The following is a 13786-nucleotide window of genomic DNA, read 5'->3' on the forward strand; positions in this document are numbered from 1 at the left end:
TATCCGACACCACTTGTGTCATGTATCTTCTAGATAAATAGTTAGATCTTCAGGAGCTTTTGATAAATTTTGTACTATCAAATATTGTTCAGACACTTCTGGTGTCATGAAAGAAAATCATAATCAAATGAATAATATAAAGATAATTCTAAATTTATAAATAATGAAAATTAAGAATTTTAATATTTTTTTATTACTACATAATATTTTCCTGCTTCGGGAGAAAATTTTAATTATTTACTACTTCAAGAGAAATTTGAAATATGAAATATTGAGAATATATTCTCTCAATCGTATTACCTCTTCTGGAGGTGAATCGTAATATATTTACATCAAGAGCGCGTTCATATTTAATATTGTCACATTCACTTCAGGAAATGGATTAATAATATCAAAAGTTTTCTTCTTTTAGGAGATAGAGCATAATTATCTGAACGTGCATAATCACATCAAATTGTGATGCTTCGAACCTTTTTTAAGATATTTGCTACTTCAGAAATAAATCGAGGTTTGAATATAATATAGAGAATTTTCTCTAACTTATCTTCATTGTAACCATAACAAGCCTAAATTATTACTTCTGGTGGTCATAAGCATATAACACTTTTGGTGGTTAACAAAATTTAGTTACAATGAGATATATGAAATATAGCCGCTTCTGGTGGCCGTGCTCTGCTGGAGTTCAAGTGAACCATGAAGTTAAGTCATAACGAGACTTAAAAAATATTATCACTGTTGGTAATTATATATTTTTCATAAACTCTGCTGGAGTTTAGATGGTTCTGACATTGTTATTCATTTTGTAATCTTCTATGGAGATGACAACATGATGAAAACAAATATATATATTGGTAATTATATATTTTTCATAAACTCTGCTGGAGTTTAGATGGTTCTGACATTGTTATTCATTTTGTAATCTTCTATGGAGATGACAACATGATGAAAACAAATATATATAGTTTTTATATGCTAATACATATACAAAGCACGTAACATAGCAAGTTGATTCAATATCCATTGTCTTCTTAGCCTTCAAATTTGTATTTCAAATCACAATATACCTGCAAGTCCTGCATAACTAGTTGCTTAGAATTAACACGTGATGGACATAGATAACAAGCATAATTTTTCAAGCTCATGAAGGAAATCAAATTAAAATTATAAATTAATAAGCCTTATCTTTGAGAAATGACATCAGAAGGATTTCATCTCTTCATAGAGTTAGAAATTAACAAAACTAATGTGTTGTTCACCACTCAAAGGATGTAATTTTCCTCAAAATGCTCTGAATGAACTCGGTTTGACCACACACAAGGGTAGTATGTTACCTCATAGTCAAGTAGTGATGATGAAATTAGAGACTCGTACTGATAACGTGTTATAAAATAAAGATTGTAAAGTAAAGACAAGTATAGAGAGAAACTGATATATTATTCAAACTTCAAACTTATGTACATAATGAACTGAAATCTCCTCTATTTATAGAAGAAAGAAGCTGATGTGTAAGCTGCTACTGCAAGGTGCTTGTAAGCTGCTATTGTACCAGATATATATAATCTTCTACCGGAGGTAATATTTATCCATAACGGAGTACCGAAAGGATAAGCTTTTTCAGGAAGCTTATTTCCAATAGAGTACTAAATAGATAAACATATTTACGACGGAGTTCCATATGGATAAGCTTCTTCAGGAATCTTATTTACAAGGGAGTACTAAATGGACATCCATAATAAAATATATTTATAACAGTTATCACAATTTGGCGTCTACTTTTCCTTTAAGAATGGGAAGCTAATGTTTTACACAATTTTTTCTCAAAAATGTTTCTCCAAAAATCTTTTAAAATAATCCAATTGGTAAAAATACCCAACCCTTCACTCTAAAATCTTGTGGTCTCACGTAACAAGAACTCATATAATGGTGTTAGAACTCATAGCCCACAATACCACAGGGATGTCGTGTTTAAGTTCTGGAAATGAAAAAAAAAAAGCTTTTGTAGGGAGTATTTTACTTCTTTGGTGGGCCACAAATTTGGATTAATCGAACCATTAAAATTCAGTACCGAGGTTGAACAAAAAACTCATAACCATTAAAATTCTTAAAATAATCGATGGAAAATATATATTTTTTTGTATTTATATATATTTATACAAAATAGAGAAATTTTATATACTTTTTCGACTACTGAATATAAATATTTTTTGTTGCGGACTAAAAATAAACTACCTGCGAAAGGGACTTCATACTCCACTATAAAACCACCTAACCACATTGATTTTGTAATGCAACTTAGCTGAACTTATTCGATCCTCTGTTCACAATCATATGCGCAATTATTTAGCCCATACCGCTGCCGATTTTCTCTTTTCTCTGTTTTTTTTTTTTTTTAATTTTCATTTGGCTTGTTTATAATGCAACTTTTGCATCATGTGACTGTCTAGTTTGTCAAGATGCAGTTGGCCATTTTCCCTTCTATTAAAAAAGAGTCACTTTGGCGTAAAGGCATTCAAACGTGAACAAGTTAAGGAAAGAAAGCGAATCCTTCATTGGGAATTGTGGACTATGTATATCTTCTGTCATTTGTTTCTCCACCTGAAAAAATTCTAAGTTTCTATACACATTGAACAGAAGTATCCAAAAGGTAGGACTTCATCCCTCCAAAATCCAAATCATAAATGGTGGAAAACTTATATACTTCTGCAAATTTTCTTCAATTTTAGAGAACCTATATTCTAACTGCTGCAGGTTCTGTTTTGCAATATGATTGTGCCAAACCATTCCCAGATGTCAACTCAAGTTCTTCAGCTTCTTCAGCAACAGGACCAAGTACTGTATAGTCTTATTTACAATATGGTGCATATTTTTCATGCATAATATTTAGTTTGGTTGCAGGGTTATAAACATCATTTTTAACTTAAACAAATATATAAAAGAATAAATTTTATGAGAATGGGCGGAAAAGGATATTCGAAGAGCTTTAAAAAAGCTTATAAGCAAGTCAAATTAGTTTATAAACACTTTTTAACTAGTTAACATCAAAGGTGCTTATACGTCACAATCAGCCAAAGTCAACGGATGATTCCAACTTTAGTCTGTTCAAAATTTCGACTATTTTATCCTTAATACTTTTGAAATCCCCAAAAATTATTCTCAAAACGAAACACCTTTAACTCTCTCCATTTCATGGAAAAAAAATACTTTTTTTTACCATATACATTAACTATTTATTATCATTTCCAACACTTCTGTCATTTACTTATAACATCGGCTTCAACCCCTAAAAGTTTTGTAATACTTATGTTTATCAGCTACTTTAATTCAATCCGCTAAGCCAAGCATGCTCTAAAATATGGTCTTTAAAAAACATTGGTGACAATAATCTTTGTTAAGGAATAAGCTTTTAGCTATCTACTTGGTCAACACTTACCAACCATATATCTGTTTCAATGCAACATGAAAAACTCGTAATCTTTATTTTCCTCACACCAAGTAGAACAATTTTGATCTATTTTATCTAGTGCAGGTGATAATAGATAATGGCGTATTCCAACTAAGATTGACAAATCCAGGAGGAAAAATAATTGGTATTCAATATAATGGGATTGACAATTTGCTGGAGCTCAACAACCCAATCTTGAATGGAGGGTAAACCGCACAAATTCTTTTTTCTTTTTTTTTTTCCTTTTCTAGAATCTGTTTGGCAATGACGGAAGTTAAGTTTCACGGAAATGCTTTCTGGGAAATGTTTTAAAGTGTTTGGATAGTGAGTAAAAATATTTTCCGAAGAAAATATATACAGAGTATTAAAGATTGATAATTATATTAGCAAATAGGAGAGTGTTTCGATGAAACTTTTGAATAACAAAGACTAATAATAATGTGTAAATGTTAGTCGGAGCAAGTAATATGAAGTTAAAAGTTTAGATAATTATAAGTTCGAACTACAAAAGAATCCTACTAAATCAATTCCTGCTCCGAAGACAACTACAATTTTGAAGGGAGCCTTCGAGCAACGTAAAGTTATCTCCCTATGATATGTAGGTCAGGGTTTGAGCAGTGTAATCAGCCAATGATGCTTACATTAGGGTAGACTGCCTATATCACACCGTGTTAAAAAAGAAAAAGAAAAAGGAAGGTTCATAAGAGAAAGAAAGTATTATCCCTTTTAAAGATTGCAATAACATTAATATAATATTTAACATGGTAATAAAGCAAACCTGACTACTTACATAGAGAACTCCTAATTAGAAATTGGAACTTGGTTTTTGATATATCACACGTTGATTAATAACGTCTCCTAAATAGAAATTCTTTCCAAATTAGGCCTTAATATTAAAGGCATTGCACAGATAATCATCTGCTTGTCATTTCTTCTATCTCCTTCTATAGTATTGAGTTCATATAGCAGGTAGTCAACTCATTATTTTAGCTATTTTACAATGGAAATGCAGATTCTGGGACTTAAACTGGAGTGAACCTGGAACTGCTGGAACAAGAGGAAAATTTGATGAGTAATATTTCCCCTTAAACCACAAACCTGATCTGACAATGCATATAATTTATCATAATTTCCACATCAATGTTCCTCAATTAACTGTTTTTCAGGATTGAAGGTAATAGTTTTAAAGTAATAGTTGAAACTGAAGAACAGATAGAGCTCTCATTTATTAGGACATGGGATCCTTCACTTCAGGGCGAGCATTCCCCGTTAACCATAGACAAAAGGTTTTTTCTTTTTCGATAACTTTTTCATACACATGCATATATTTCATGGACGTCCTTCGTGAGTTAGAGGTAAGGTCTGCGTACACATTTCCCCAGACCCCACGTGTGGGATTTCACTGGGTTTGTTGTTATTGTTGTTGTTTTGTTGCATATATGTCATGGTACAAGTGGTGGTGATTTCTGTAGTAGCACTGAGATACGATAATTTTCAGGTTCATAGTACTTCGGGATTCGCCTGGTTTTTACTCTTATGCTATTTATGAACACAAAGAGGATATGCCAGCATTCAACCTCAATGAAACCAGGATAGCTTTCATGCTCAGTATAGAAAAGTACTGTTCTCATCACTCCTAGATATTTGATCCAGCTGCATAGATGATTTTTTTCCTTATGTCTATATTTCCAACAAGGACTAAACTTGTATAAAAACTTCGTTTTCAACCAACGATTCGAAACTTTATGTATGAGAGACTGACTTCTGAAAGCTTAATAATTTGTTTTCTTGCAAGAGAAAAGATGTTTCTTAAGTACAATGTGCTTAGTTTCTTGTACAAATCTGCTGAATTTAGAATGAAGAAATTTACTTTGTTTCCAACTTTTAGGTTTCGATACATGGTTATGGCAGATGATAGGCAAAGACTAATGCCTCACCCTAAAGATCGCGTACCTCCAAGAGGAAAGGAATTGGCGTATCCAGAAGCTGTCCTACTTGTCGATCCTGTGGAGCCAGAATTTAAAGGAGAAGTATATATATAACACTCTCTGTCAGCATGCAGAAGTGCTTCTACGTTGATATGTATAATCACTTAGTAAAGCCTCAACAGTAACACGAATGTTGTCCTTCCAATGAATAGGTTGATGACAAGTATCAATATTCGTGTGAGAACAAAGATAACAAAGTCCATGGTTTCATTTGTTTAGACCCTCCAGTCGGATTTTGGCAAATAACTCCGAGCAATGAGTTCAGAACGGGTGGACCTATCAAACAGGATCTTACTTCCCATGTTAATCCGACCACCTTGGCTGTATGTAGCTAATAACCTTTCAGCATTACAAACATTTGAATTAGTGTTAAGTTTTATTGATCAAAATGGTTATTTAGATGTTCGTGAGCACTCATTATGGAGGGCAGGATTTCGTGATTAAATTTGGATCAGGTGAACCGTGGAAGAAAGTTTTTGGTCCTGTTTTTATATATCTCAATTCTGTAGCGGACAAACACGATACACTTTCCCTTTGGAATGATGCTAAAGAACGGGTATACCTCAAAGGGTTCTTGCACTCAAAGCCTATTTTTGCACATATCTGATGTCCCTCAACATACATGATCTTCTGGTTAATTCATTGTCCTATTCTATGTGTGTGAATTTAGATGCACAATGAAGTCGGCTGTTGGCCTTACAGTTTCCCAAGTTCAGAAGATTTTCCAAAAGCTGACCAAAGGGGCGCCATCCGTGGTAGATTAGTAGTCTGTGACAGGTAGAGATTCAAAATTTTCGCTCTCTGGCTATGTAGACAATATATGCTCAATTCAATAAAAAAAAGAAGAAGAAATAAATAAATTAATTAGTACTTTGCTAATTTCATATCAAATTCAAGTTGTGTTGAATTTTGTATTGGCAAAGGTACATAAGCAAGGAGTATTTATCTGCAAAGGGTGCTTTTGTGGGGCTAGCTCCACCTGGAGATGCTGGATCATTTCAAAGAGAATGCAAGGTAAGAAGCCAGGAACACTAAAATGAAGATATTAAAGTAAAAATAGGAATAAAACACTAAACTGAATGCTTCTAAAAAAAACACTAGAGCAGAGTAAGTTACGCTGTATTTTACTCCTCAGGGCTACCAATTCTGGACAAACTCAAATGATGAAGGCCATTTTTCAATAAAAAATGTTCGTCCCGGGGAGTATAACCTCTATGCTTGGGTACCTGGATTTATTGGAGATTATAGATATGAAAAATCCATAGCAGTTTCTGCAGGTTCCAATCATTTCACATTCCATAAAATGCTTTATTCACTTCCAATGTTCAAATGATTCACTATACCATATTTCTTATGGTTTCAGCTTCTGAGGTTGATGTTGGTGAACTTGTGTATGAGCCTCCAAGAAGCGGTCCTACATTGTGGGAAATCGGTATTCCTGATCGCTCTGCTGCAGAATTCTACATTCCTGACCCTAATCCACAGTATATTAACAAACTTTACGTAAATCAACCAGCACACAGGTTAAATAGAACCATTACTTCCTGATAAGATTTTTCTGATATATTTTTATGTATATGCCTATAAAGACTTTTTTCCTTGTTGGGGTTCTACCAATTCACTAGTTAAAGCTAACAGTCCTTTTCTACTTCCAGGTTTAGGCAGTATGGATTATGGGAGAGATATGCAGATTTATATCCAGATCAAGATTTGGTATATACAGTTGGAAGTAGTGACTATAGAAAAGATTGGTTCTATGCTCAAGTGACCAGGTACACATGAATGGACCAAACTCTTTCCATGGAATTGTATGCTTTTTTATAATTGAAACAGGAATTTAGGATAAATACGTATAAGATGATTAGTTAATACAGTAATGCTGGAGCTCTTAGTTTCAACATTCACTTTTTTTTTTTTTGAGTTGAGCAGAAAAGTGGGCGATAAGGCATTTGAACCTACAACCTGGCAAATTAAATTCAGTTTAGACAGCGTTGATCAGACTGGAAATTACACACTGCGAATTGCACTCTCATCTTCAACTCAATCGATATTGGAGGTATTCTGTCATGAAATATGGTCTTTCTTTGTCTCATTTCTCGATCAAGAACTCGTAATTTCCCTGTTTTTCAAATGATCTTAACCAAGGAACATGAAATTTGATGTTGACTGACTTATGTCTTAGGTAAGGGTGAATGATTCAGAAGCAAATCCACCCCATTTCTCAAGTGGATTGATTGGAAGTGACAATGCAGTTGCCAGACATGGAATCCACGGGCTATATTGGTTGTTCAATGTAGAGGTCGCAGCAGGACAACTCCTTCAAGGAGAGAATATCATATATCTCAAGCAAGCATGGAGTGTCAGTGCTTTGCATGGGATTATGTATGACTATATTCGTTTGGAAGCTCCTCCTCTTTCCGCCACGCACTATTAGTACTTTTTAGTGGCAGATCTAGAGCACGTTCTGTGGTTTAACTAAACTCATTTCTTTTGTTTTAAACTATATATGCTTGCATATGTAAAAGAAAATAAAATGTATATATATAAAAGATTCACGTTCATTGAACCCTCCAACTATATATGCTGGAGATGCTGCCTTTGGCTTTCTATATTCCCTTTTTCTACTTGTATGTTCAGAGGAACTCAACCTTATTAAGTTGGTAATTTCTTGGTCTATGCATACAACTAGCTATGCATACTTCAACTTTGAGCCAGTTAGTGAACAATTCTCGAGAATGACTATATGATGCTAAATTACAACTCAAATTTGTATGGCTGCCGAGAAACCTAGCTACTATGGTGTGTGAGGAACCTAGATAGTTGTTTAGATTGAAAATGTATTGCTTAAACCATCAACTTCATCCAATTCAATTGATTCAAGATGGAAAGCTAGCAGTTTGCAGTTAAAAAATAGAAAGAGAACCCATAGCTCAAATAACAAAAGAGGGTAATCAAGTCTTCTCTATGAGAATGAGAGGAATCCAAGGTTCGTTACTTTTAGTGAATTTTTTTCCCAAGATAAAATACCCTAGTCTGATGAATTTTCTCCTGGGATAATTAAAAAAGAAGAAGTCTGGATTTAAAAAAAAAGTTCAATTGTTCATGCCCACAGAAAATTTACCAGTATATGGTACACCAATCCCTAGCTCCATTTTCCAACATAGGGTCACCACTCCATAGTTGATGTTATTTTAGATATAATGTCTCTATTCCCTAGTCTCCTTTTCCAACATAGGGTTTCCACTCCCTAGTTGATATTATTTTAGATATAGGGTCTCCACTCCCTAGTCTCCTTTTCTAACATAGGGTCTCCACTCCCTAGTTGATGTTATTTTAGAAATAGGGTATCCACTTCTTAGTTGATGTTATTTTAGACATAGCGTCTCCACTCCCTAATCTCATTTTCCAACATAGGGTCTCCACTTCCTAGTTGATGTTATTTTAGACATAGGATCTCCACTCCCTAGTCTCATTTCCCAACGTAGGGTCTCCACTCCCTAGTCTCATTTCCCAACGTAGGGTCTCTACTCCCTAGTTTATGTTATTTTAGACATAGGGTCCCCACTCCCTAGTCTCATCTCCAACATTAGGGTCTTCAATCCCTAGTTGATCTGATCTTAAATGCAGGGTACACTATTCCTTGATATCTTTGCTAAATATAGGGTATACCATTCTCTCATCGCATTTTCCCAACATAAGGTACACCAATCCTTAGTTGATGCACAATTTAGACAATTAGGATACACCATTCCCAAAGAATCATATTTTTCCAAGGTACACCAATCTCGACCTTTTATTGCTTTCAATAATGAAGTAGTGTAGAGTTTTATTACAAATAACTCACGGAATTTTTCTAGTGAAAACTGGGACAAAAATTTCGTTCGCTTGTTTGTTTTGGTGTCTGAGCAGGATTTACCTCGAGGCACAAGGTTCGAGATGATCAAAAGAAGAAGTCTCAATCCAGAATAAAGAAAAGAAAAGAAGTAAATCCGAAATACATAAGGAGATGAAAAAGATGTGGATCGCCCAAGACATGCCTGAAGTCACGAGCATTGCAATTCCCGTTTTGATCAGAAGAAGCCGGAGAAGAATGAACTAGCACATGCAACTAGCAAGCATCAAGGTTGAAATCAAAAGTCTGCATGATTCTCCATTCAAGACTCAAGATCAAGCTTGAGAAGACTTATAGATCGGAATGTTGTAACTCATAGCTGATAAACTTGTTTAGTTTCTTTTGATTTTGATGTAATAATAAGTCCACGGACCGGAGCCTCGACGGAACCACACTCGACTCTCGAACTCATCATTCCATCGTTCTCCTTGAACTACACGCGACCTGATTCCCCTATGACCCGGGATGTGTAGGCTGTCCAAAACCAAGACTCGGTTGCACCCTTTTCTTTGTTTATTTTCCCTTTTGAATAAAGATTTGGTCAAAAATTAGTCACATGGCTCACCTTGTCTTTACTTGAAAGCTCTTCATGTTTCCAAGAAAAGTGGGGCAGTTGTGAGCACCTAATTTTTTACTATATTTGAATTTTTCATCACTTTTTAGTATGTAAATATTTGCTAAGTTTAATCTTGATATTTTAGCCTTTATTTCACTTTTTAGTAGGTTTATTTAATAAATTAAAACTACCAAAAGAATTACACTTTTAGATATTTGATGTATTTTATTTGCAAAAGAAAAGAAAATTTACAAAAAATATGTTTTCCCTCTAATTTGTAACACTAGTAATGTTATAACTTTTCTTAGTAGTTTATTATATTTTTCTAGTTTAAATATTAGTGTAATATTTTAATTTTAGATTATCTTTTAAAGAAAAGACAAATAAAAAAAAAAGAAATGCAAAAATGCCACCTAGCCAAAACTTACATGCCACTTTCTGGGCAATTTCCCATTAATTCACAGCTCTCACGCCACTCTCACAAAAATAAGATTCCTTCACCTGTGCATTTTCCTTTCTTCCCCAAGTCACACACAAAAATACATACTTCACTCACATTAAAAAAGGACGGACATTAGAGAGCCTTAGGTAGAAAAGCTGCGCATCAGCTAAAGGAAGCAGCCATCCCTTTTTTCTCCAACACTAAAAATACCATTTTCATCACCAAAAAACTTCATGTTTAGCCATGGAAGTAACCTGAAAACGCAGCCATGAATACCAGCTCTTTAAACCACCAAAAATAGCCCCTGTTCCACACCAAAACTCCAGCAAATAACCTCAAAACTCCACCTAAAACAGCCTCTAAAACACCATTAAAACACCATTTTCAATCGAGTTTGAGGTCGCCGGCGAAGTCGCGTTCGAGGTCTGTTCGAGTTCCCAACGTCGCCAAGATTCTTTGGTCGAAGGCGAGGTTCCGCTCGAGAACTCCATACGCTGGTCCGATAGGCAGCAGCTTGTTTCATTTTGTTTTTTAGGGAGAAACATCTTAAGGTTCTATTCTCTCACCTTTGTTCTGCTGGTTATTTTACTTCTATTTGTGTTAATAACTTGGGTTTGAGATTGAATTGATTTCTTATACTGTTTGTTGGGTTTCATTTGGTTGTTAATTTTCCTTGCTGATTAGTTACTTGATTAGCAGAGTAATAGAATGTGTTCTTCTGTAGTATAGCATCCTGGCCCTGTTTATTTGTTAAGTGTTGCAATTGAAGACTAAGTAGGCCATTTGGTTTAACTGAATGTAAGAGCCAGGACATTAGCTAACTATTTGACATTTGATATTGGGCTGTGGGTTTGGGCTCGATTTTAAGAGATGCAGATTTTATTTTATTTTTTTGAAGTTGGCTATCAACTCCATAGCAATAAATTCATAAGTTAGATATTGTAATGCCAAGAGTTTATAAATTAATAGATATCCATAATTCAGCATTACAATAATCTCAAATTAGCTTTAGGAAAATAATTCATGAACAATCGTAGCTTGCTTTAGGCGCGATTAATAATAAATCATCGTGACTATGAGTACGGTTCCCGTGGCATATTCATGATACATAATTCCAAACTCAAGTGCGCGTTTCACGCGACTTGACCACAACTTCAAATCATTAAAATAAATATGTTGTGAATCACGAGTACGTTTCATGTGGCGTGATTTGCAATATGTACAAAAACAACGAGTGCGCGACATCGCGACTTGTTCAAATAAATTCCATAAATACTAAAATGGGTAAAATAAAAGCGGTATAAAGGCAGTAACGCATAAAAGGTTTTAATATGTAATAATCCAGATAATTAAGCCAAGTGTAATTATAAAGCGGCCGTGCTAAAACTACGGAACTCGGGAGTGCCTCACACCTTTTTCCGGGTTAACAAAATTCCTTACCCGGTCTTCTGTGTTCGCGGACCATAAATAGCGTCAATTTCCTCGATTTGGGATTTTAAAATAAATCGGTGACTTGGGACACCAAAATAATTATTTCAAGTGGCGACTCTAATTAAATAAATAATCTCATTTCGAATAATGTCACTTTAATTGGAAAAACTCTCTATCCCTCGGAAAAAAAGAGGTGTGACAGACTCAATTTCATCGAAGTTTACTGACCGAATTAGGCTTCTCCTTTCGTTTCTTCTCAATGTTTTGGAATCAATACCGTATAGGATTGTCCTTTCCGTTTCTTCTCTTTGTTTTGGAATCCCGAGAAATTAGTATATATATATATATATATATATATATATACTAGTTTCTCAGCATGCGCCTTGCACGTGTATGCTGAATCATGTAGTCAACCATTTTGTATTGACTAAATAATTATACTTGAAAAATAAAGTACATGTGAAGATTAATATGAACTGTTGTATCGTGACTTGTCTGTTGAGGGTCAAAGTGATTGAATATCGTTTGAATCTACAAAAATGAACAATCAAAATATAATTAGATAAAAATTTTTTTTACTTATTTTTAATTTTATGAGGTTCAAAATGTAATAAAGCGTGTTTCACCTAATAGCTCCTTATAGCCTATATTCCTGGCGTATGTTCCTTTTATTCATTATGGTTGCTATGTCATTGTCACACCTCCTTTTTCCCGGGGGATAGAGGATAAGGGAGTTTTTTCAAATTAAGTGATATTAATCGAAATGGGATTATTTATTTATCAGAGTCGCCACTTGGAATAATTTATGGTGTCCCAAGTCACCGGTTTATTTTAAAATCCCAAATCGAAAAAATTGACTCTTATTGATGGTCCGCGAACATAGAAGATCGGGTAAGGAATTCTGTTAACCCGGGAGAAGGTGTGAGGCACTCCCGAGTTCCGTGGTTTTAGCACGGTCGCTCAACTATTAATAATTGGCCTAATTATCTGATTTATTACATGTTTAAAACCTATTGTGCATTTTTAACTTTTAAACCGCTTTTAGTATTTATGAAATTATTTATGGAACAAGTCACGATGTCGTACACTTGTCGTTTTGGTACACATTGCAAACCGCGTCACATGAAATGCACCCACGATTTACGACATGTTTATTTTTATTATTATTTGAAGTTATGGTTGAGTCACATGAAATGCACACCCGAATTGGAATTTACGTATCATGACTATGGCACAAAAACCGTACCTATTTCTGACTTAGCTACCCTAAAAGTCGAAGCCAAAATTGGACAAAAATAACCCTGCAGAGCATTTATGCGACCGCATACTGGTCGCAGATCACGTATGCGGTCCGCATATTATTCGAAATCATCGCATAATCTCATGTCTCCAAACCCAATTCTTGACCGCATTTCAATTATGCGGTCCGCATATATATTATGCGACCGCATAATCCTCCACATAAATGCTTTTCAGCTTTCTTGATTTCAGTTATGCGATCACTATACGGTCTGCATAATCGTTATGCGACCGCATAATGGGTCGCATTTTCTCCTCTTCAGTTAACCAATAATCTGCTTCAGTCTGCGATGGTTATGCGGTCCGCATATGCTTTATGCGACTGCATACTTGCATCACTTCAGCCCTTTTGTGGCTTTTTGACTTCTTTTTCATGTTTTTGGGTCCTCAAGCCTCATGCACTGCAAAACACCAAAACTTCATAAGAATTAACTAAAAATGCATTGAAAAATGAGCTAAAGTCTATGTAATTGGTATCAAATGTGCCGAAATTCTACGGCACATTAGGTAGCCCTGAACTGGTGGAGCACGGAACAAACTCTGAGCCGCAAAGGCACTAAGTGATGAGTGGACCTGATGAGAACTGTGAGAACCATTGCCTGATGATGCACCACGGTGAAATGGCCAAGCTGACTGAGCCTGTCTGAAATGATGACCTCTACCGTGCCGAAACTGACCCACAAAAGGAGCACCGCTGAATCCACCCTATCCACGAGGCCTCTTGGCCTCCCTCTCA

At 35.0% G+C, this 13786-nt stretch overlaps 1 protein-coding gene across 1 annotated transcript; it reads left to right on the top strand.

The window, feature by feature from the left end:
• The first annotated feature begins 2659 nt into the window (after positions 1-2659).
• Positions 2660-7996, top strand: LOC104116888 (uncharacterized). Its single transcript, XM_009627842.4, has 15 exons — positions 2660-2829; positions 3527-3648; positions 4455-4514; positions 4609-4728; positions 4941-5060; positions 5331-5472; positions 5583-5753; positions 5831-5986; positions 6101-6207; positions 6354-6444; positions 6566-6707; positions 6794-6953; positions 7086-7202; positions 7360-7486; positions 7613-7996. The coding sequence occupies exons 1-15, from the start codon at positions 2764-2766 to the stop codon at positions 7862-7864; spliced, it is 1953 nt and encodes a 650-aa protein (XP_009626137.1). The 5' UTR covers positions 2660-2763; the 3' UTR covers positions 7865-7996.
• Positions 7997-13786: the final 5790 nt, after the last annotated feature.

This window comes from Nicotiana tomentosiformis, chromosome 4 (assembly GCF_000390325.3).
Source record: "Nicotiana tomentosiformis chromosome 4, ASM39032v3, whole genome shotgun sequence".
Classification (NCBI taxonomy): domain Eukaryota; kingdom Viridiplantae; phylum Streptophyta; class Magnoliopsida; order Solanales; family Solanaceae; genus Nicotiana; species Nicotiana tomentosiformis.

Coding starts and splice junctions, on each gene's coding strand:
- LOC104116888 (XM_009627842.4), top strand. CDS start 2,764: ATGATTGTGCCAAACCATTCCCAGATGTCAACTCAAGTTCTTCAGCTT. Junction 2,830..3,526: donor TTCTTCAGCAACAGGACCAA/GTACTGTATAGT, acceptor TATCTAGTGCAG/GTGATAATAGATAATGGCGT. Junction 6,954..7,085: donor GTAAATCAACCAGCACACAG/GTTAAATAGAAC, acceptor TTCTACTTCCAG/GTTTAGGCAGTATGGATTAT.